Source organism: Bacillus rossius, chromosome 17 (assembly GCF_032445375.1).
Source record: "Bacillus rossius redtenbacheri isolate Brsri chromosome 17, Brsri_v3, whole genome shotgun sequence".
In the NCBI taxonomy this organism is placed as follows: Eukaryota; Metazoa; Arthropoda; class Insecta; order Phasmatodea; family Bacillidae; genus Bacillus; species Bacillus rossius.
Window position 1 is genome coordinate 3,799,617 of NC_086344.1, and position 25,551 is coordinate 3,825,167.

The following is a 25,551-nucleotide window of genomic DNA, read 5'->3' on the forward strand; positions in this document are numbered from 1 at the left end:
TCATTCAGGAGCTTCTGCACTTATCCATACGATATTCGTCTCATGGTTTCTTCTATAACGTGTCCATTTAGGAGAGTAAAAAAAGGATAAAACAAGTGTTTTCTATGAACCTCTTAAGGTATGAATAATTCGGCACACTGTGTTGTAAATGGTATAGGGAAGTGAAAGGTACCCCTTAACTTTAATATTCCACCATAAAATGTAGGGCCACCGCTTTAAGTTTCGTAGAGTCGCGCTGCCGACGAAGATACCGCACGTCAATTAGGTGCTTGACGCGCAGAGGCGCAATGATGAAGTCGCCCTTAACGCCACGGACTTTTAGAGCCTACCCGCCAGGTGGCTTCCTTAAGAAGCCTGCCGAAAGCGAACATAAAACCAAATCATCGCTGTGTGAATCATCCTTCAACCATCAGAGAACTTCCGTATGTCTTAGAGAATAGTCGTTTCATCATAAAACAACATTCCAAACTTAATTTTCTGCTTAATGCTCTCCCTGACAACTTTTTTCTCGTAATTGTTCATTTTAGCTACTTAAAAATTGAGGTGACTCAAAAAATATCATTCTAGGGGTTAGTTTTGTTTAAAATCCTTAGGAATTTAAGAGAAAAGATGTCCAATGCTTTAAGGAACTTTACGATAACAGTTCTATTACATTAAAGCAAAATTATTTCATCATTAAAAAGTATAAAGCAAACTATTTTTGCGCGGCAAAATATTTATTCCCAACGGTTGAGTTTCCTTAAATTTATACAACATAATAATTACTCCCGGTAAAACAACTAATTCTGTGTAATTTTGTATAAATAATTATGTACTCTTAAATAGGAATCGGCTGTTAAATTGGTTGTTGTCTTATACATTGCATTCACTATTCTAGAGTTTAAGGCTGTCTTAGGTCGTTCTAAACTTCACATTTGGTTATAATGGAAATGTAATACACATTTTTAAAACTCTAAATAGTTTCACAAAAATTTAGTATTAATTTTGTAGTTTTAGTATGTTTGATTGTGTTTTTGTACATGTAATTATATTACCCAGTATCAAAACAAGTTCAACTATGTTTACAAAATTTTATTTTATTTTTTTCTGATTGTACAAATACAATTCATATTGAATTATTTAGTTACTTTGTACAGTTTCTACATAACAAAATATACAGCAGAATAAATCACTGGTATGTCATTATTCTGCAAATACTGTCATTTTATCTTTATTTATAACTAGTAAGTAAATAATTGTCTTTTTAGTAGGTACAAAACAAATCTCACTGCGGAAATTTAAAAGACAAACCAATGTTTAGCAATAATTAAACAATTCTAACTAATAAATACTAAATACAATTAACACAGTAATATATTATACACATGTGACCGTCTCTCTCTATGAATATTTTAAATATAAATAAACACTTCATATAATATATACAGAGTGATGTGAGAGTAAGGTTATATGAGGCACACAGTAATTTTTTTGGCACTTTTATGAGTCTTCCCTATGTAATAACAAAAATTATCGGGATATTTAAAGTCTTACGTGGATACTATTCAAAGGGAAATGAGACCACAATATACCGTTTTAAATTTACAACTGCATCTACTTTACACTGCGCAATATATTCTCTCTCATATTAACAAATGTTTTATAAATAAGTGTGTACATATTATTTTTACTATTATTATCATAAATTGCAATAAAACAAACCTTTTTCTTTCTCTCTCTCTTTCTCTATGACGCCATAAAATCCCTAATTTAAAAAGTAGTAACACTCAAGATTGTATATAATGTGATTTAGAATAACAAAACTTTAATGAGATTAATGTTTTGTCTCTTTGTATTAAGTTTCACGTAAATGTATTTTCTTTTAAATTTGGCGATCACATTTGCTTTCATCAGAATGATGGTACCACTTGCTAATGCAGCCTCTCTGAAGAGATGGAAACAGCTTCGTTGTGTTGTCACGAAACGCTAATAATACGGTTAAAATTGACAAGAAGTAAAATCACAAACTGCAAACAATAAGTTTATTTGCCAACCTTTGGATGATAAGCCTACCCCGAAAAATGTCATTTTAGTATTTAAATATATAAAGATATATATATATATATATATATCAACATGCTGGTTCGTTGAGAAAGGATATTTTAAAATAGTTATAAAAATGGCTGTAACTTACATTTGTCTACATGTGTAGGGTGGCGAATAAAATTGGATGTTTCTGAAATGATGGGCAGCTTGTAATGGGTGTTGTAGTTAATGCTAATGTATGAGCTGATGTGTAGCCAGTGGACTTAAAATTGGATGATAATATAATCCTTCGCGAGAATCACTTGGTCACTCAATGTCGGTCCACACACTGCAGGACGATCACTGTACAATCAGGCGGACAGCTGCCGATTCCAAGCACATGATAGCATGCATATGTCCAGCACATCAATAAATACATGTGCAAATGAAACAAAGTTATCCTTCACTATCACTGCAGTAATCACTCAGTTCCATCTATGACAGACTTAACATTATCGTATAAGGACAATCTTATACTGAGGGAAGCATATGTAAGTGTGCAGAACAACTTAATGAAACTACAGACAGAATTCAATTAAATGAAAGGGTGTATAAGATATACATAATCACACAAAACTGTATGAACAGGTGAGAGATGATTGTATTATGAAATTTAATCAGTCTTAACATAGTGGTGAGCAATTATTAAAGCAACATCACAGCTTGGAGTGGACGATTAGGAATATGCCTTTTTAGGTGCATATAGCTTGAAACACCATGCAGGGTGATGAAAAATGTGTTTTATTGGATATTATTTGTGTCAGACACTCGTCACACACAACACTTAAAGGTTTTTGCTCTATGGTGATAGTAAACACCCAAACTAAGTCAGAGAACAGAGTACATAATTCGGGTATTGTCTATGAGCCAATGAATAGCGAGAACATGACACAGGATGATATTTTTGTCCTAGACGAGGAATCAGGATAGCATCTACACCAGTCGATTTACAACAGGCACAGCATGTAGTTGATAAGGCAATCAATTCCCAAAACCATTATGTAGAGCACGACAAAGAATGTCACGAATACCATCTGGTTCAAAGAATATGAGCTGATTTATGTTAGGTATTCTTACAAGGGGTAGTACTGCAAGGGAAAGCATTCAGTATTCTACAGTAATGACAAAGGTGACATCATAGTATGACGTTTATGACTTCCATGAATATTGTATAGCAGTCTATGAGCACATAGGATCTTGCATAGCATATTTAATAGGGAAGACGACACCGAAAGCAGCCAGGTACAGCATCCCGAAGAATGAAGTGAGTCGAAATCGTTTCAAGGTAAGCACTTCATTAGTTCGAAAAGCATTATGTGTTTGTGTATCCTTACCCAAATGTATGGATTCTGACTGATAAAGATGGGTAGTTCTGAATGGAAAACAATTTAGTCTTCCATGGTAGTGGCTGAGATTATATCAGAGCCTACAGCCGACAATCTCTAAGATGCTAGTGATGAAAGAGGTCGAGAAACAGAAGACACAACATTATATGACAAGTTCCATGACGAGATTTAATGCTAGTGTCTACACTGGTCCACATCCAAAAGGCACAGCATTATGTTGTCAGATTGTACAATGTCTAAGGAAGCCAAATACACACACCGCATTGAGGAATAATATGAATAGATTATTGTCCCACATCCACACAGAGGTCAATGATTTTCGAAAAGATCAGGTAGAGCCGTGCTAGTGAAACTTCGGCCAACTAAACCCGACCATTGCTAAGCGACGATTGGACATTTTCTCTTTACAATATGGTGTCCCAAAAAATATTCAATGCTTTATATGGACAAAAAAAGGCGTCTCTTTGATATTTAGGATGCCCAAAAATAACTGGCGAAACAATTTACTGGTTTTTTTAAGACCTTGACTAATTTTTTTTTTACAATTTTATAGCAAATGGTGAATTTTCATATAGATATAGTATACACAAAATTCAACATGTGCAAATGAAAAAATAAACAGATATACTTGAGGAACATACCAAAATTTTAGTAAGAAAGCTAAAATATCTGTAATAATAATTTTCACGTGGTCAAATGAGATAACTAAAACTATTTATATTTAATGTATGATAATGAACTGAAGTGAGGTGTCAAAAAAGTTACTGACAATTGAAGTTAAGTGACTTTCAGCAATATTATCATTTATTTAGAGAACCTTTTTTTTTCGTGACTTTCATGATCATTCCTCCAGTATCGTTAACTACTTTCTCGCTGCTTTCGTGAATCGCAGACAACCTGATGGTACAAGATATGTATCTTACCACTATATGTTGGCTTCATCATCTCTGATAAGAAATATGCCTCCATGCTGCCCATATCGTGGATGGGATCATATAAAAAGGGGCTGTTGTGAAGATGAAGTAGTTCTGTAGTTCCATCGCTACTTTCGTGAATCGAAGACAACCTGAGGGTGCAACGTATGTGTCTTACCACTATATCTTGGCTTCACCATCTCTGATAAGTAATATGCCACCATGCTGCCCATATCGTGGATTGGATCATATAAAAAGGGGTGGTTGTTAAGATGAAGTATTTCTGTAGTTCTATCGCTACTTTCGTGAATCGAAGACAACCTGATGGTGCAACGTATGTGTCTTACCACTATATGTTGGCTTCACCATATCTGATAAGTAATACGCCACATCGTGGATGGGATCACGTGAAAAGAGGGTGGTGGTGAAGGCGAAGTGGTTGTGCAGTTCTGTCGCGGCGGCGACCGGGGCGACGTCAGAGCATGGAGAGCACGATCTCGAGGATGCTGGTGTAGGAGCCGACGAGCAGGCCGGAGACGCCGCACAGGATGATGACCAGGTCCTTGGCGAGGATCCAGCGGCAGCGGCCGAACCTGTCCGGCCACAGCAGGCACAGCTCGATGGTGGCGGGGAAGACTATGCCGAGCGCGGCCAGGCAAAGCGCGCCGAACAGCGAGATGAACAGCTCGAGCCTCGGGATGGCCACGGCCAGCAGAACTGCACACCACCACGAGCGGACTCATTCCCTCACATTCTGACTCCTGGTTCCTAACTCCTTGTCTTCTAGTCCCTACCTCCTGGTTCCTAGCTCATTGTTCTAATTCTAGATCCAAGGTTCCTAATGCCTGGCTCTGGATCCCTTGCCCCCGGTTCTTTGTAGTGTATTATGATTCCTGTTCTTCTCATCTGCTAAATCCTGGCTCCTGGTTCCTTACTTTTGTATTCTAGTCCCTAGCTCTGGGTTTATAACTCTTGGCTTCTGGTTCCTAGTTCATTGTTCTGGTTCCTAACTATTATATCCTGATTTCTAGATCCAGTTTACTAATGCCTGCCTCTGGATCCCTTGCCCCTGGTTCTTTGTATTGTATTATGATTCCTGTTCTTCTCATCTGCTAAATCCTGGCTACTGGTTCCTTACAATTGTCTTCTAGTCCCTAGCTCCTGGTTTATAACTCTTGGCTTCTGGTTCCTAGTTCTTTGTTCTGGTTCCTAACTATTATATCCTAATTCCTAGATCCATGTTCCTAATGCCTGGTTCTGGATCCCTCGCCCCTGGTTCTTTGTATTGTATTATGGTTCCTGTTCTTCTCATCTGCTAAATCCTGGCTCCTGGTTACTTACTTTTGTCTTCTAGTCCCTAGCTCCGGGTTTATAGCTATTGTATCCTGATCCCTATATCCAGGTTCCTAATGCCTGGTTCTGGATCCCTCGCCCCTGGTTCTTTGTACAGTAGAATCCCGCCGATGCGACCCCCCTCTGATATGTCCATTCTGTTTATACGACCGTTTTTGAGAAAAGGTGAAAAATTTGAGCAGAGAAAGTCGAAAATTTGAGTAAAATCGGCTGAAAAACAAGTCTGTTACACTTTTAGGGCGCTATGTGTTCACGTTTATCTTGGCGAGCGCTGTACTGTAAGCAGGCAGGAATACAAAAGACGAATAAAAATAGATACTACCCCTCTAGACTGTCCACGCTACCTGATAGCATCTAAGCGCGCGTCTTTTGCCATCCCGGTCCCGTGCCTTTGTCTTGCGACTGGTTAGTGTGATCTTGCCAGTTGCATCTCAGGTGTCACTGGCCACACAAAGCTGTGTTCACTGTGTTAACGACGTCGCCAGATGTTTGGTTCTATGCTATTTTTCTATAACATCTCTGACTTCACACATGCGCAGATAAACAAAAAAATGCGTGGAATTATGGTATACACCTCGGACTCGCATACCCCGAACAATGGGTTCCGATAAATACTCGCGCTAAGTGAATCCACGTCACGCGAGTTCGGCTATGCTAACGGGCTGGTGGTTATTTTCGTTCAAAATGTGGCGAAGGAACTTGTGTGGATCAGGTAGAAAACATTCGGCTATAAACGAAAGATATACGAACAATGCTATCCTGAAAAGCTGTGACATGTTTTTAGAGTATATAATCACAGCGACAGATCGGGATGCGCTCCCACTCTTGCCGTCAGCGATGTTTATTTTGACAGCTCAAGCAATTATTTTTTCCACGTCCCTTCACAGCATAAAAAAAAGAAAAAAAAAAACAAGTTGGAATATTGTCGCACACGCTGTGGGAGGGGAGGAGAATGCTGACAGTTTCTCACGCAGAAGGTTGAAATAAGGGAGGGAATGTGTTAAAATGTTAGTCGGAAAAGGGGGTGGGGTGTTTTTACATGGTTTGTGGCTCTGGGAGGGATTAACCTTGAAGAATTAGCAGGGGATGGAGAGGTAAGCGTCACGTCACGTATGACGTCAAGCCGCCGCTCCGCCAGCCTGGCCGGACGAGTTTCTTACGCTCTCGCAGAAGCTACCACAGCGGCTTTTCGTGCGGGCGGGTAAGATAACATAACAGCTGAGACCGCTTTTCGTGCGATATTGGACGCGCCGAGCTCGGCTAGACACTGCCCGAGCGGCATTCACACGATGTATCGAACGATGCGGTGACACCCCGAATTCTCTATTGCGACCATTCCGTTTATAAGTCCGTTTTTCCGGAAACTGTGAGGGGTGGCATTAGCGGGATTCTACTTATTGTATTATGTTCCTGTTCTTCTCATCTGCTAAATCCTGGCTCCTGGTTTCTTACTTTTAGCTTCTGGTTCCTTCATCCTGGTTCATAATACCCGGTTCCTAGTTTCTATATATGGGCTTCTAGTTCCCTGGTTCTGGTTCCTAACTATTGTATCCTGGTTCCTTGCGTCACATTTCCTAACTTCTGGTTCCTAACTTTTGATTTCTGGCTCCTTTTCATTTCCTAATTTCTAACTCTTAGCTTCTAGTTACTAAGGGGACCCCCCCGCCCTTAATATTAATTTGGTTTTTATTTGTTACAATCCCTATATGTGTAATTTGTAATTCATGTAAAATAATCGTTTTTGTTCAGTATTAATGAACACAATCTAGCATGTTATAATCGGGAGAAAATTATTTGATAATTTCATGTGAGTGATTGAATTTGACGTAAAATGTATTCTTGATCATGTATTTTGATGTTTAAAAGAGTTTTAAGTTAGAATGTTTAGTTTGCTGAGCCATTAAATTATATTAATGCTGTGCCAAAAGGGATTACTTTTATTTTAAAATGATATACTTAGAAGCTAATTAATTTTAAGATTAAGGCTACATAACAATGATTAATTCAAATATGAATACTATATTTTTTTAGGTTTTCTATGCCTACATGCTAAGACTGACATAAAAATTTGCTTTTAAGTTCATAAAACCATTAAATAATTTTTTTAATAGAAAAAGCATTTTATAAACAACTTCCTGATGTGCCCCTGATTTGTTATGTAAGTCTACAGGCAGAACACTCTCACACTGCTCATTATATGTACATGGCTTTTCTCATGGGCATGCCACTTCTTTACTTCAAACAAAAAATAGAGTTTTGAAAATCAAATCAACTTATGAAACCAAAGAATTCTTATAAATAATATAACAGGAAGAAATACTGGATTATACAATTTTCTACAGGGCTGCGAGTTAGCATTTATCTAAACAAAATAACCTAGCTGAAATAACCATTATTGTCCAGGTAAGAGTAGGTATAGCCTATTATGATCTTGGAAGTGGGTGGCAAAAATGTGTTATGTTACAGAATGTGTTTTAATTACTTTTGTTATTCTGTTATTTTATTCTGCAGACTTTTAATACAATATTGTGCCACTGCATAATTTCGGGGAATTCAGATTCCACAGCAGGATTATTGGCGAGCCAATCTTCAGTTTGATGCACTGTAACAGCATTCCTAGCACAATTAATGAGCTCAAAAATTCAATAAAAAGCCTAAACAATGCAATGTCAGTTGCTGCAGAAGAAGAAGATTGCATCAACGATGCAACAGCCATTTCCATGGAGATCACAAGAAAAAACATGGTCTAAAATTTAAATTTTTTAAAATTTGTACAGTCACTTCCACCAAAACCTTTTAGAATAGACGGTACACCAACAACCCTGAGTGGAAAGCAGTGAGCTTTTGAGGATAAAACAAAGAATTTCCAAAAATACCCTTTACTTATTTGTGTATATATGTATATGTATGTGTGTGTGTGTGTGTGTGTGTGTGTGTGTGTGTGTGCTCACCACCACTAATCGACACTCACTGGGATGGATGGTGTCAGTATTCGACCATAATTGAGATTGATGGGACTATCATTGGCACTTATTCATGGCGATGGAAAGGGGAGATTAATATAATTGATTGTGTCGGTATGCGACTATAATAGAGATTGATGGGATCTTAATTGACACTAATTCAGATTGATGGGATCTTGACTGACACTAATTGAGTTTGATGGGATCTTAATTGCACTAATTGAGATTGATGGGATCTTAATTGAAACTAATTGAGTTTGATGGGATCTTATCTGGCACTAATTGAGATTGATGAGATCTTAATTGAAACTAATTGAGATTGATGGGATCTTAATGGGCACTAATTTATAATGGAGGGAGTGGTGATTAATGGGTTATAAATCTGTTGTCAAGTTCAAGGTTGATCCAGGACCATGCATCTTGAGCCGTGCGGATGCGGTTCAACTCACACGTGCTGATGACCATGGCCGTGCGCATGAGGTACTCGACGAACATCTGCAGGCTCTCGGAGCTGCGCTCCATGCGGCGGCGCAGGTACGAGTTCCACACCACGTCCACGGGCACGTAGCACTGGAGCGCGTACGTGATGAAGATGGCCACGGCGAACATGATCTTCACGCTCTGCGCCAGTCTTCCGAAGAAACAACACAGTCCGACACAACATTTAAAAAAAAAAATCAACCTAACAAGTTCAATTCCACCATCAATTAATTATAACATTGTTTAAAGTAAAAAAATTTCTTACAGTCGGTTTAGTAATATCAGAATCACGGGGTAGTAACGGAAGTGAATAGGAAAAGGAGTTAACGTGTGTAACGTGCGTAACATATGTAACAAAAGTAACGAATATTGCTCGATGGTGCGGGATTAAAAAAAAGTTTTGAATTGAAAAATCTTTACAGCCGGTTACAGATAGTAGCAGCAAATCATGATTTTACAGCTGGTTACAGATAGCTCATGATTCCGTATACTTTCCAATGCTTTTGTAAATGTTTACATACTTTCTCATAATTTTCAATATTTTTGTATACGTTTGCACACATTTGCGTATTTTCGCAACTGGTATTTTGCAACTATAAAATATCAACTCTGAGGTTGGATTTGGCGTTAGCATTATTATTTTGACAATTTGTATTGATATTTCCATTAGTCTTTTGAATCATAAATTAGCTATTATGAAACCATTTAATTTTTTTAGATTACGTTAAGGACACATAAAGACTTTGGCTGTAGGCTTGAATTCTTCGCAAGGTTGGTACACGCTTTAGAATTTGAAGCTGAACATTAATTTCAATGTAAATAAAACATAAAATATTTAAGATAGCATGTTGTCTGAATTATGTTTAACTGAACGTATTTCTGAATTTTTCATCTGTAACAAAATTATTTCATTGAAATCATAAGAGGTAACAGAATTATTTTCCACATATTTTGTGGCACGTTAATTTTATCTACCATACAATTTTAAGTATTTGTAATGTAGCTAACTCAATTTAACCTACCATTCACAAAATTTTAAAGTACGAAGTATCCATTTTAAACAAATCGAAGCTCCAAAGTGCAGCAAGCTCTTAATTCTCTAGAGGAATTGTTATCCCGCCAGCAAAGAAGATAGGGTAAAAATCCCGATATTTGTGCCGTAGTTCTGATACCTCATTTCACTAGTGTGTGTTTTAGAAAAGGGTTTATTAATTCTCTGTTGATTTAAAGTCATCCCTCTACTCTGTAAAACTTTTTTTTGTTAATTGACCTGAAATAATCATGTAAAATAACAGATATAAATATATGTAAATCTGTACATATGAAAGCAACTGCTTTTCTACAAAAAAAATGGTTGCAGTAATGTTGGTTTAGGATTATTTCCAGTTAGTTAAGGTTAATTGTAAACCATTTCCTGACTATCTGTACAGTATTAACTGCGCTTATTAATAAGCTTAATAAAAAAATAAAGTCAAATTCTTGAATATTATATGATTTTTTTAAGTCCCAAAAATAAGTAGTATTAAATGACAATTATCAAATGCGTGAATCATTTGGGGAACCGGTATACAAGGACATTTAAAAGTGTGTTGTGATAGGTTCCCTCGGCCCACACTCTCCCGGCCAATCACAGCAGAGCTGCGTGGTTGACGACTCACATGTGCTCGGTGGGCAGGTTGAGCGTGATGCTGCCCATGGTGTCCTCGCCGTACTTGACGTAGCCCACGAACCCCACCAGCACGTACAGGAACACGATCAGCGACATGCCCTTGTTCAGCACCCCCGTGTAGCCCACGAAGTCTCCCGGCGTCTGCATGTTGTTCTCCAGCGAGATGATCTGCAACAGCAGTGTTTCATGTTTATGCACTGCTCTCGGTGCAACGACATTGGTGGGGATGATTTCGTGGGGAAATGGAACGGATGTCGATGAACGGAAAAGATGGCAGACCCAGATGATGCAGCATTATAAACCCGTACATAGTCACTTTCGTTAACATTAGGGTACATACCAAACGTATGGGTGTGACAAATATAACTTTATGACAGTGAAACTACCCTGGAATACATTTGGTAAAGTAAAAATAGTCATAGTGAGAAAGAAATTGCAAGTTTTAAAATACGTTAAGAAATCTGGAATTATAATGCTGATAATAAATGTTTTCCTTCTCAACGCTCAACTGGCTAAATAGCACAGTGGTAGAGCACGGTTCTAATCTCGCCACTGGTAATTTTTTTTTGCTAATAGAGTTGAAATCATCATGTAAAATTGCTAATATTTCTAAATTTGTACATTTACTTGAAAGCAATTATACCACTACAAAAAAAAATTTCGTATTACTGCTGGGTTTGTGTTGTCCCAGTACCTACGTTAGTTAAAGTTATTTCTAAAATAATTCCTGGATAGCATTCAAGTATTAACTCTACAAATTAATAAGAATAAATAAAGTTCAAATTAAGTCCACATAAAGTACATTTAATAAATATTCGATTACATTTTTCCGTGGTTTAAAAAAATTAGCATTATTTCCAAAACCATCTTTAATTTACGCAAAAATTACCATATAAAATGTTTTGTAAAGATTTACAGTAGTTTAACTGTAGTATTATAAATTAGCTTTGTAAAAGCCTTCCATTCTGCAACATCACGACCAGATGTGGCTACGTGGACTGCCAACCGTTAGTAAAAGCCGCCGTAAGAAGCAGTAATAATATGTACCTACCATTGATATTTATTTTTACATAATTTACACTTTCCCGATATGTTTTTCATGAATTTACAAACTCACAAAAGTAAGCGTGTGTATCTATTTATGCTACGTGCAGAATTTTATTGAAACAACCATAATATAAAGAAAATAAATTACTTCAAAAATCATAGAAAAAATTAAATGCTAATTTTTCTAAAGAACATATACATATTTACGTAAATTTTAATATCGCATTGATTAAACTATATATAAATATAAAATTTACGATTAAGTTCAAAAAATGCATAAGCTACCTGAGAAAAGAAATGTGGTCATCAGTTAAATTATCCAGTCAATGTTTAATATATATCATATAGCTCCATGTGATTTGTTGGTTGATGTCTTAAGTTTTCCTGTGATGTTATTCCTAATCCATACTTTTATATAAAAAATAATTTGGTTACGACAACACAAACCACGACTCAGTATGGCTCTACTATGTCCGAATGGACCTTTGGAAGATTCGGGCTAGAAGCTGAAGAGGTTTGCATTGTGAGGCTTGGTGGAGGAGAACGATTATAATGACTATGATGAGGATGATTTTCATTTTGATTATGATGGTGTGGATGATGAAAAGGAGGATCATTAAAATGACGATGATGATGAGAAGAATCATACTTGGTGATTAAGATGACGATGATTAGGATGATAATGATGACAATGAGGATTGTTATGATTAAAACGATGATGAAAATGGACCTGATAATGATGATGACAATTATGATGAAGATGGCGATGACTACGATGATTACAAGGACGCAGATGTTGAAGATGACGATGAAGAACAGGCCTAGTGGCGATGGCTTGTCTAAAAGGATAGACGTGTGGTGGAGTGACCGAGGCGTCGTACCACGCCGACGGCCTCCAGCGAGAAGAGCGTGGTGCCGACGAAGAGCGGGAACTCCATGGGTGGCCCCACCATGCGGCGCTCCATGGGCGAGGGAAGGCCGTCCACGAGGTAGTACATGGTGATGCCCAGCCCCACGAAGGTGATGATGTTGGCGAGCGTGGAGAAGGGTGCCAGCAGCTTGAGGTTGCGTATGTAGTTGAGCAGGATGAGCGGCAGCAGCAGCGCCACCATGTAGAGCCGCACGTCGATGGGGTGCCAGTGAATGTCCACCACCTGCGATGAAGAGAGAGCCTGGTTGATGAAAAATGCTTCAAGTTGATGAGCTTAAGAAGCAACAGCGTCAACATGAAGAGCCGCATGTAGATGGGGTGCCAGTGGATGTCCACTACCTGTAAGAGATTCTCATACTGAAGAAATAACCTAGTGATGAAGAGAGAGTGTGCTTGATGAAAAATGTTTCAAATTGATGAGACTAAGAAGCAACAGCGCAAACATCAAGAGCCACAAGGTAGAGGGGTGTCAGTGCTGGTCTACTACCTGCAAGAGATCCTCATACTTAAAAAATAACCTAGAGATGAAGACAGAGTGTGGTTGATTAAAAAATGGTTCAAATTGATGAGATTAAGAAGCAACAGCGTCAACATGAAGAACCACTCGGCAGTGGGGTGCCAGTGGATGTTCACTACCTGTAAGAGATCCTCATACTAAAGAAATAGCCTAGAGATGAAGAGGTAGGTGTGATTGATGAAAAATGCCTCAAATTGATGAGATTAACAAGCAACAGCGCCAAAATGAACAGCCACAAGGTAGTGGGGTGTAAGTGCTGGTGCACCACCTTCAAGATATTCTCATACTGAAGAAATAACCTAGTGATGAAGAGAGAGTATGTTTGATGTGCTTAAAATTTATTAGATTAAGAAGCAATAGTGCCAACATGAAGCAGCATACGTCAATGGGATGTCAGTGCTGGTCCACTACCTACAAGAGATCCTCATATTAGAGTATAACCTAGAGATGAAGAGAGAGTGTGGTTGATGAAAAATGCTTCAAATTGATGAGACTAAGAAGCAACAGCGTCAACATGAAGAGCCGCATGTAGATGGGGTGCCAGTGGAGATCCACTACCTGCAGTAAATCATCATACCAAAGATATTACCTAGCGCTGAAGTAAGAGAGTGGCTGAATATGTGGTGCCTAGATGTGATTATATGAGTAGTAGTAGCTTAACCGTATATAACCGCAATTAATAGGCTAACAGTGCATGTCAACCATATGAAATAGGTCATCACACAAGAGGAATAACCTAGCAATGAATAAGAGTGTGATTGTTGTGATAGTGCTTAGAGTTGATAGACTGTAATTTTTTTTTTTTGAAAATGGAACTGAAATAATTATGCAAAATTACAAATATTTGGAAATTTTCACATATACATGAGATCAACAATATCGCTGCAAAAAAAAAAATTCGCTGTAATACTTATTTCGAGTTCCTACCCGGGTATTTATGCTTTGTGCTGTCCCAGTGCCTACATCCTTTTAAGTTATTTATAAACCGTTTCCTGGAGAGATTTCCAGTATTAAAGTTAATAACACTAATAAAACTACGAAATGTCATATTGTTGAATATTCAATCTACGTTTCCAGGTTTTAAATAATATATGCTTCTATGAAACGTAAATTATTTACAATTATAAGCTAATTTTCGTAAGTACGAAAAAAAATAACTTATTAAATATATAAATAACAGGCATAGCAATGTGTTTTAGAATTTACAATATTTTCTTGTAGCATTAAAAATTGTTTCTTGGCAACAGGTTTCAAAAGAATATTTTTTCAAAGTTCAACAAAACAAATTCTGTATAAGAATAAATAGCGGCAGCGCCACGCGTCGATAAGGTGTCACTTAAGTTCATCAACTAGTGAACTTATACATACTTAGTTACGCTAAATTAACATTAACTAATAATGATAAAGTGTTGTCGGTGCTCATGAAAACAAATCATTGAACAAAAACCTGTTAACATTGATTATTAAGTGTTCTACGATACAATGTAAAGTTTTAATTCTATGAAATTAAATTATGATTATTACAAATATGTTGTTTACTCAGTAATTCAAATTATATGAAAGATATACATATCTCCAAATAAGTTACTTTTAATAATACGTGACTTTATTACCACTAATTATCTGTTAAAAATATATACATTTCATTTATATATTATAAAATAGGATAAATTTCAATAAGATTTTTTATTAAGAACCTATAATGTATACTTGAGAGAAATCAATATGATACGCACCTGCTTCACGTTAGATGCGACGAATACTATATACACGCAGCATATACCGAGTTGATATACTATCAGGAATGCATTTACAATTGATCTGAAATTAAAAAAAAAATCATTATACCTCTATTTTTATGTCTAAGTGATTTAGTTAATATTTGATAGGGAACTTAATTATTGTTAAAACTTAAAATAAACATAACATGATAATGTTTTAACGTCAACAGTAAAAAGCTGAAATCATATGTAATAACTACCTTAATTTTAACATTATTGTGTTAAGATAATCAATGTTTAGAAACTCGTAAATTTAACAAGTTTTTGCTTACATAGGAAATTGGTTCTTGAAACAACACTATATTTCTTACAGAACTAACCTTATCCCGTAAGTCCTAAGTAATATTGTCTTCATCATTAGCTTAAATATTTTCAGATTTTTTTAGTTTTTTATAGTAAGATGTTAAAATTAATGTCTTTAAGATTTTAGTTTATTAAATAGTAAAAATAATCATAAAAGTACTTACAAGAATTTTTCATAAATTATATTAGAACTTTTTTATTGTTTTGGATATGAAGCATAATCGATACTAGGTATAAGTAAAGTCTTTAAGGTATTAATCTATTTTATATGTACCATACATATATTTCAATAAATCACGGCATGATCTTATAGTGGTTAATGTATTTTTTTTATCAGCTACTGTATTTTTGATTATCACTTTTATCATACCATGAACATAATTTGTAATAAAGAACACAAAATAACTTGAACATAATTTGTAATTAGGAACACAAAATCACTTTACTTTGAATAAAACTATTATTTATTTTTTTACAAACTTAACTGAGCAGTTACTGACAAAAATGTAAAATGTATAGAAATCCATTAGATGCTATCATTGCTGAAACAGGACATTTGGCTACGCAAATGCATCAGATATATAGTTAATACAATAAAAAAAACACGTCTAAAATTGAGTGACTGAATTTCCTTTAAAAGATATATTTTATCACCTATTTAAATAATTTGTAATTGTTGTGTTTGAAAACATGTCTAAATTTAGTAATATATTTTTATTTAAATTTGGATTCTGGAAGAATTTATTGTTTCTCACGCAAAAAAAAGTCATATACGATTACTACGAAATAGTTTATACAAAGGACTACAATGATTATAGCAAATTCAATGTTGTTTTGTATCTAAAATTGGTTATATAATTTGTAAAAAAAAAACAGTTTACACTTTCCTGAATTTAAATTATTTTGTTAGCAAAACATCACCGCTGATAACATCTTTTAATCTATCAATTTTGTGATCACGTAATTGTAAACATTAAAATATATGTCTTATACACGCCCATTTTTATAAAGAAAGTTTCCAATATTGTAAAGTTTTATTTTTTTAAATATTTGGTTTGCAAACATAAATATAAATTTTGATGAAAAAATTATATTTTTGTGGAAGAAATTGAGGCACACGACAGTGTCGGTAAATAAAAACTGCTTTTTATTTAAGATAGGCCTAATCTAAACGTGGCAATTATATTACCTCTAATGTGCAAGTCCTGAAAATTTTTGTAACTATTAAAAAATGCTTATATTGGTTTTTAAATATCTATAAATTAAATACATTTAAAAAAATTTAATATCATTTTTTTAACATAAATTTAATGCTCTACGAACAACAATATGGACGTAGTTATGCAAAAAGGAACCAACCCACATGAAACCTATTCTGAGAATTTTGAAGTTAAAGTTAATCATAAATTGTAATTCTCGTATTGATAACCTAATGTGGGTATAATTTTAATGGTCTAGTATAAATACTGATATAATAATAGCAACGACGGTACGATCAACCTTGTACTATCTTAATTTATTTTCAAATAAAATATAACAAAATTGTGGGTTGGTTCCTTTTTGCATAACTACGTCCATTTTAGCTAAGGTTTTTTTTATTCTTTTTAAAATTGCAGTAAAAAAGATGTAATCAAATGTTCGATATACATATAAGTAAAAATAAAATAAGCAAATTATTGTTAAAAGAAGAGTGCCCGGTTATAAAACCATTACATTAAAAAATGTTTAGAATACTGCAATAAATCCTGTATGGACCTAGGTGTTTATGTTAGAAATAAACTGTTTGAGTTGTTTCAAAAATAAAATAAATACAGGCATATCATGATGATATCAGTGGTATAATAAGGTGAATCATTCCTTAATACTCCATTTTTGTCATTGTGATAAAGGTTTTTTTTTTCGATATTTCTTTTATTTTCCTTAAGCTCTCTTCCAATTTTGTTGAGTCACAAATTATACCCCAGATGAATTCGGAGATGTCAAATTTTCGCAAGTGGTTATAAGTATTTATGAACACTTTGGTGTAATTTTACGGCGATATGATTTTGTTTATAAGTAGAAACCGGAAAAATTCGCAGCTTAATTTCGTGATAGCTAGAATACAAATTCGTATAACTTTAGCTGCTTCTGTGATTGGAGCCAATGAATATATCCTCCTCCTCCTCCTCCCCCCCCCCCCTCATCCAAGAACGAAAGAAGTATCTAATCACAAGCATCCAAGTTAGCAGGTGTCACGAGTTAGTAGCCAATGAGCAGTTGTATTTTCCCCAAAAACTTAGACGATCGTGGTGTCTATCCTAGTGGTCATATAAACGGCGAATTTTAGATATTTGCTGAGATATTTTTGTAAGAAAAATAAATTTAAGAGAGAACTATTAGGATAACCTGACAGAAAAAAACTACCAAAAAGAAATAAGTAAACAACTTTGTGCATGGGACTGAAATTTAAGACTCATCATGATCATTTTTTTAGTTTATTTTTCGTAATTACTTTCTTTTTTTAGCATTTGTTGTTCTTCCACATACATTTTCAACAGATATTCACTTAGAGAGACATAAAGGGTGATATAACGTCGCACAAGTGATGGTAATTAAGAGGACTTGCACGGGCCTTGTGTCTTTTTGCCTAAAGGCGTTTTGCCTAATTATAGGCAAAACGCCGTTTTTAAAAACGCCGTTAGGGAAAACGCCGTTATGCTAATCGCCATTAGGCAATTCGCCGTTAGAAAAAACGCTTTTTCCTCTTTTAGGCAAAACGCCACTAGGGAATTCGGCGTTAGGCAAAACGCCGCAAGGCATATCGCGGTTAGGCAAATCGCCGTTAGGCAAACCACTGATAGGCAAAACGCCGTTAGGCAAAATGCCTTTAGGCGAATTAACTTTAGGCAAATCGCCGTAACGAATTCATGTTTAGGCAAACCGCCTGTTACTCCTTGCACGCCTTGTTACCCCCCCCCCCCACCCACACCCCTTCTCGTGGTGTTACACAAGTAAGGGGTCGGCCAACCACGGCTCTTTTCATAGAAATTCACGACTTCACAACCTCACTGCACCGCCGCAGCAAAAAAAAAAAAAAAAAAGATGCCGAAGAAAATGAAACACCGCAATCACAACACACATGTCCTCAACATGTGCGCTCTCACCCTACTATCGCCAGCACTCGCCCAGGTGTTTCATTACTTTAATAATTTATTAATTAAATAATTGAGGTGTTATTAGTAAATCTATACTAATGACTACCATATTATTTTCCTTAAGAAGCCTAAAATTTAAGACTTTAAGTTGAATTTTTAATTAAATATTTTTATATTATCACGTTTATGCTTCCTCTTAAAATTCCACGTATATGCAGAGAAAATACATTAAAAAATCGGAGAATCTGTTTCCTTAATATTTGGCTCTACCCACTCGAAAGTCTCCCGACCCCAGCACTAAGTGAATATCTGTTGAATATATTTGCGGAAGAACAACGAATGTAAGGGAGGAAGCGTTTTAAGATTTTAGAAGAAGAAAAGGGGGGGGGGGGGGGGAGGTTGTCTGTAAAGTCGGTTTACGGACGATAATTTTACGTGACAACGTCATAAGAAAACATTGATGAAAAACTGCATACTTTTTAATTTGCAAATATTATTTACAGTTTTTACGAATTTAATTTAAATAATTTGTTTGAATATAATCACGAACAATTAGTTAAAAATTCCGCCTTAACTTGTTTGATATTATAGAAGATTTTCTCGCACGGTGGTTGGCCGGTTCATGCAAGCTTGGCTCAGGCGGAACGTGACACATTTTGCGTGCGCGCAGCCGGCGTTCATCGATTTATAAGACGTTATCACGTCAAATAATCCCTTAAATGAAAGTAATGCTGAAGAAAAAAAAATTGTACAAAGTGAAAATTGGCCGTCAGACCGAGCATCAAGCATTCAGCTCACCCCGAGTACTTGGAAAGTCTCCTCAGTGGCGCCGGACCTTTCTCCAGCGCCAGCTCCATCGTCCTCGGATACGTCAGCACAGGCACTCGCATCATCTTGCACAGGATGAACTGCTGCCTCAGCTGCAACACCACACATCATGCTCCCGAACTGCAAGTATGTGTCCTTCAAGGGGCCCACCTCCCATTTCAGGTCAAGATTTTATATTTAAAGTAATTCCAGATACACTCAGGGCCGGATTTAGGGGAGGGCAACCGGGGCGAAAGCCCCGGGGCCTCCACAAACGGAGGGCCCCCACAAATTGGATTTCAGCGGAATCATCAACGATTTTTTCGGCGAAAAAAGCTCGGAAGGTTCCGTTCATTAACAATAAAATTTAATTTCATATAATTCTTGTCTCCGATTATATTTATGTATGTTTTTTTTAAATACTAAGAGAATCTACTTGATTTCACAATAAATTATTTATTGGGAAACTCGACTGAAAAAAATTGTTCATTTTATTTGTAAAATAATTTGGGGCCAGGGGGCCTCCGCTCCTCTGTTGCCCCGAGGCCTCCAGACCTCTGAATCCGGCCCTGGATACACTTGTAGACTTTTGCAATTGTTTAACTGTCACCCAATGAAAAATATTCACAGCGCATACTTTTTGCATAATTAGCTGCCAAAGTTAAATTTTTAAACGTTTTTTGGGTTGTACAAAAAAGGAGAATTTAATTTATTGCAGAACTCAAAATTTGTAGGTTTAACTGCAATGCTACCGACTACTTCAAGAAATGGTTTGAATTTCTTTCAGAAAAATATTAATTAATTTTACCTGGTATTTCAAAATTCAAAATTTTTTTTAAGATTTTGACTGCCAAGAAACATGAAATGGGTTTTTGTGATATATAGGCAGTAATATTACTGTTGGCTTATCCTTGTCCGAGACTCACCAGCACGTGGAGGCAGTAGACGCACAAGCTGCCGATGAGGATGGTGCCGACTGTGCCCAGCGCGAGGCCGGCGTGCATGAAGGCATTGGGCATGGCGAGTATGCCTGTGCCCAAACTTCCTTTCAGCAGGTGCACGAGTGTCTCGAAGTTACTGAAAATACGCCACGTACATGTGCACAACTCCTACTTTCAGTTTTACTTTTTTGGACTGAAATTTACAGGTGGTTGTGTGGGTAGGTCGAGAAACTCGATGGTTAAACATGGGACTGGAGAAAGGGGGCTAGCGAGTTAAGTAGTGACTGCAAGACGTATTGTAAGTTTTTGAATTCATGTTTGTTATAATTGTGAACCTCGGTGCTTTTTAATGTTTTATTTAATCGTAAGTGAGAATCATTGAATAATCTTTTTGTTGTTCAAATGGATGATTAAAGAGTAAAAATTATATATAATTTAGATCCAAGAAAATTATTTACTGATGTGTTGTAGATTAAATTTCTTTAACAATCGTTTCATTTTGACATTCGTACAATCCTTCCGTACGAGGTATGAAAATGTTTTTATAATAATTCTTTAAGTTGCAGCTGTTTGCTTTTGCTAACCTTTTGCAAACCAAAATGCTTTCAACTTCAGTATGGACACCAACACACGTGACTAATATCTATATATTTTATAATACAAAATAAAACAATTGTCTTGGACCAACTGACTTCTATTTATAGATAACCAATTCAAAATTTGTAATTTTTTTTGTTATAGATAACTCAAATTTGCATGCCTCGAAATTCAAACACATTTAGTTGCAATGGTTTGTAAATACCTAATATTATTTTTTTTTAAATTTACTGCAAAATCGTTTGGTATCACGTCAACAATTGATTCACTGCTTGGCTGAGGGATTTCTTATTTATAATGTTGATTAAAATATTCATTGCTGTTTGGAGCCAATTTAAGGCATGATTTAATTTCACTGCAGCGCATGTTTAATTTAGTGTGACTAAAGATTTTAGATTTCTAGTTTGGCTTCTTTAATGAAAGTACCCAAAAAATAACTGCAAGCATTAAATAAGTAAATTATAATTATATGGAAAATGATTTATATGGTTGGAAAACAGTGAAGTGGTTGAGAGAATTATCAAATGTGTCAGTAGGTCTGAAAGCCAATGTCTATGATTCCACTATATCTTTATTTTTACTAGAATTGATTACTTTGGTTCGACTGATCACTTTAGAGTACTTACCAAACTATATCATCATAAAAATATAACAAACTATATTATTATTTTGAAACAAAAGGCAAACATCCCAGGTTTTGCTTGATTCCCGGTTTTTCAAATCGGTTTTCCAGAACAGAAAAACCAGTCCAAAATCAGTTGGTTGGTTAATTGCTGCTAGTCATAAGTTGAAAACCCTTTGTGTAAAAACATCTAAATCTGCATTAACATAGTTATTTAATATCGATTAAATTTTATTTTGACTGGTAACTTTTTAACTATTGACTAATAATATATGTTTAAATCAAGCTCTTGTGGTGTCAACCATGTGGAAGTTGCTACAATATTACGATAATAAATATGAACATCACTTATTTACCGCATTACTAAAAATTAAAAATTATGTCAAAATAACTCGAACTTTATGTTAGTGGACATAAAATATGTAATAAAGTAAATAAAATTAAGATTATTGATTCCATAAACTTATTTCATGTTTACACTCATTCCTACAAGTACGTAGATAATTATCCACCTGACTTACTAAATATAAGAATGAAGAAGAAAAACACAAAGGCTAAAAAAAATAACGTAAAGAATAATGCCAGTGTGATTATTTCACAAAGGCACTTTGCAGGGCGTAAAATTGCTTTTGCTATAAAATTGCTGTCATTTATAATTTCTATAAAAAATAAATTTGGCCAATAAGTTGAAAGTTATTGTGCGTCAGTTAACTATGGATGTAAAAAATTTCAGTTGGTGGTGCAGAATAGAGGTTTTCCATAAAAAAATCCCAGTTTCAATGGTACATTATAACAGTTTATTTTAAACTATTTACAAAAAACATGCATCAAATCGAAGATAAACTAACCTAGTTTTTCTTACAAATGGCCAGTGTGTGCACCTTTGGTTATACGGCACACATCCAAACTAAAGTCTTTGGTTAACACGTCCGGAGTAGTGGAAGCAATACCCTTTTCAATTCTGTACCTCAACTCTGACAAATCATTAGGTAGCGGCGGAACGTAGACGGGATCTTTTATAAAGCCCCAAAGGAAAAAAAATGCACGGAGTTATGTCAGGTGAACGTGGTGACCAGTGAAAAAAAGAGCTCTGTCGTCTCGACCAACACGTCCAATCTAACGGTCAGGGATTTAAACGTTAAACCTCTCTCATGCAAAGAGATTCCAATTGGGAAGTCTGAAATTACAGATTCACTCTTAGCAAATTGCAGAACAGAAAACTCATTAAGGTCAGGAGTCGCCATTTTGCGTAGGTGGCGCTCAAAGCGAGAAAACAAGAAAGCAGTACTCGCGCATGCACTTATCTTGAACGTTTTGAGTTACTCTTTAATTGTTTTAGTTTTTAATTTATTTATTGCAGCAATAAAATACATAGTTACAGAGAACACAACAGCAAAGAAAATAGCACGCTCCAGCTGACTCAGCTCTTTCGTGCTTAAAAATAAATACATGATAAAAGAAAAACAACACAAAAGTACAATAAATATCATCATTACAAATTCCAGGAAAAAGTATAAAAAAACCCACAGTACAGCAAGTAAATAGTGAACAGTAATGAATTAAAAAACAACCCGAAGTAAGAAAAGAAAGATGGAGGGTCAATAAAACCAAACTAAAAGGCAGTTCGCCAACTTGCTTTCAGATGGGAGAATTAAAGAAATGACTCTGGGGGCCAAAATAGCGCCTCACAAAGGGAAGAAACTAAATATTACAAGAAAAAAAATCAAGAATTATGAAAGTGAAGGACCAATAGGTCCACAACAACAGGTAAGTAATACCTGCAAGGAAAGGAAAAAGGTAAGAATAAGGTTAATACCAGTAGTTAAAAATTAGCCCTAAATTACTTACATGCTAGAGAGTACAGAAAAATAATAAACACAAGGTTTAATTATGACTTCGATCCAAAACTCTAGAACGCTTACAGTTTATAAATATCAAAATTTATACCTCGGGGAATTATTTTATGCACATTTATCGTCTCAAAGAGTAAAATAATGCGACGAGGATGGGATTCGAACCCACGCGTGCAGAGCACATTGGATTAGCAGTCCAACGCCTTAACCACTCGGCCACCTCGTCCTCTGATGATGCAATTCAGTGCACATAAAACATAAGTGAAAATTACCAAAAATTAAATGAAAGCGAGAAACGTGCGACGCAGACAGCAAAATTAAAAAAAAAATTGGTTGTCTGTAAAGTCGGTTTACGGACGATAGTTTAACGTGACAACGTCATAACAAAACACTGATGAAATGATTGCATACTTTTATGAATAAAATTGAATCGTTTTTATTTTAATAATAAAAGAATAAAATCTTGAAATTATACTAGTAATCAGATTTTTAAAATGCAAGAATAATTAACCTTTATTGCCGAAATTGTTGTTGTAATAAGCAATGAAAACCACATTAACTTTTCACTTCAATTTATATACAGTCGACGAAACAGTTTACGTGTATATGACTTGTAATTAATTTAAAAAAACTGGCGTTTAGCTATAAAGTTTAAATATAATTATGAACAAGTTTTCATATAAATAAATTGTAATCAAATATGTAGATCAATTATATGAATCACCATAATTTTTTAGTCAATTGTAACATAACCTATAATTACTGCACTCGCCGACAGATGTCCCTTTTTAAATAATAAAAGAATAAATACTTGAAATTATACTAGTAATAAGATTCATTTATTTACGTACATCTGACGAAGAAACAAATTTATAAATAAAGTTTTAAGTATTCACTTCTGTCGGTGCGGCGCAATCGTACAATGAGCGTAACGGGACACAGCGTAACTGAACAAAAAAATTAACGGGACACAGCGTAACTAAACAATAAAAGTAACGGCACACAGCGTAACTGAACAATAAAAGTAACGGGACACAGCGTAACGGAACAATGTGCATAACGGGACACTTTTTCATGCGTGCAGCAGGCGTTCATCGATTTATTAGATGTCACGTCAAAAAAGAAATCCTGATTCATGCTTGAACGACGTTGGCCATGCCAAAGTCGTCCAGCTTGCATCAAGTATAACTCCGTCAGTATTTCAGCTTGCAGCAAGCTTGGTTCAAGCTAACTAGTCTTCACAAGCGTCAAACTTGCAGAAAGCTTGCTGAGGCAAGCCCACGGGGCAAGCTAGCCACAGCGTCTGGATGGTAATGAATGGTTCAGTGACGGAATGCTTTGCTAGTGGTGGAAAACAGGAGCACCTCTAGATTACCCCGCCGGATCAAGGCAATTTCTACCGCGCTTTTCAATCGCAGAAAAAAAAATCAAGTGTTTGACTCCGCAGAGGAATTACCTTGGTCGGGAGTCGAATCAAATACTCTATAGACTAATTCAACACCACATCTCCAAGATTTTAGTGTGAAAACCTGGTGTTGTTTTCACGTCAGTCCGATAGATGCCAGACATTATGCTCAGTATGAACAATGTAGCTGTTTAAAACATGTGATACCAACAATACGACCACGAAACTAACTTTCTTTAATCTTTGAAAATCTTTTTTTTTAAAAATCATAGAAATTTATGGGGAGGGGAAAGAAAATAAATCTCCAATGGTCTAAATTTCTTAAAATGATGTATTTCGTTTGACACTTAAAATATATAATTTTTTGTTAAATCTATAACGTATTTATTTAATCACACCTCTTGCCCCTGGGTTATTTTTCACACTATCGCCTGTGTTGGTAGTATAGAGCGGTCCGATATTACTTGATGTAAGCTTTAGGACATACGCCATTGCTAAGCTCATGTATGTCTGTAGAAGAAAACTACAAAAAACCCAAAAGACAAAAACAAAAAACACAAATTAAGCAAAAAATCGCTGTTGTCAATAGGATATAAACACCACATAATATCCCAAAACAGGAATATTGTCAACAAACAATGAAAAACAAAGAATAATGGAATAACAGAACGAAAAAAAAAACACAAATGATCACAGCACAAAAATATTAAAAACAATACAATTCAGCACAATAGTTGAAACTAGACAAAAACACAACAAATCGAAAAAACGAAACAAACACAATAGTTTTCCAAAACAGAAGACAAAGAAAAAACTCCCACAAA

The 25,551-nt window shown here is 35.6% G+C and overlaps 1 protein-coding gene and 1 non-coding gene across 2 annotated transcripts in view; both read right to left on the minus strand.

Moving 5' to 3' along the window:
- Positions 1–1,143: 1,143 nt before the first annotated feature.
- Positions 1,144–25,551, minus strand: part of LOC134540622 (proton-coupled amino acid transporter-like protein CG1139) — a 136,273-nt gene continuing 111,865 nt past the window's right edge. The window contains exons 4-10 of the mRNA XM_063383463.1: positions 20,236–20,386; positions 19,301–19,422; positions 15,021–15,105; positions 12,718–12,990; positions 10,779–10,957; positions 9,090–9,271; positions 1,144–5,041 (exon numbers count right to left, since the gene is read on the minus strand). Coding sequence (XP_063239533.1) covers positions 4,800–5,041; positions 9,090–9,271; positions 10,779–10,957; positions 12,718–12,990; positions 15,021–15,105; positions 19,301–19,422; positions 20,236–20,386 — 1,234 coding nt within the window. The 3' untranslated portion in view covers positions 1,144–4,799. The remainder of the gene's footprint in view (positions 5,042–9,089; positions 9,272–10,778; positions 10,958–12,717; positions 12,991–15,020; positions 15,106–19,300; positions 19,423–20,235; positions 20,387–25,551) is intronic.
- On the minus strand, positions 23,467–23,548 carry Trnas-gcu (transfer RNA serine (anticodon GCU)). The gene has a single exon. It is a non-coding gene; the product is annotated as a tRNA-Ser (tRNA).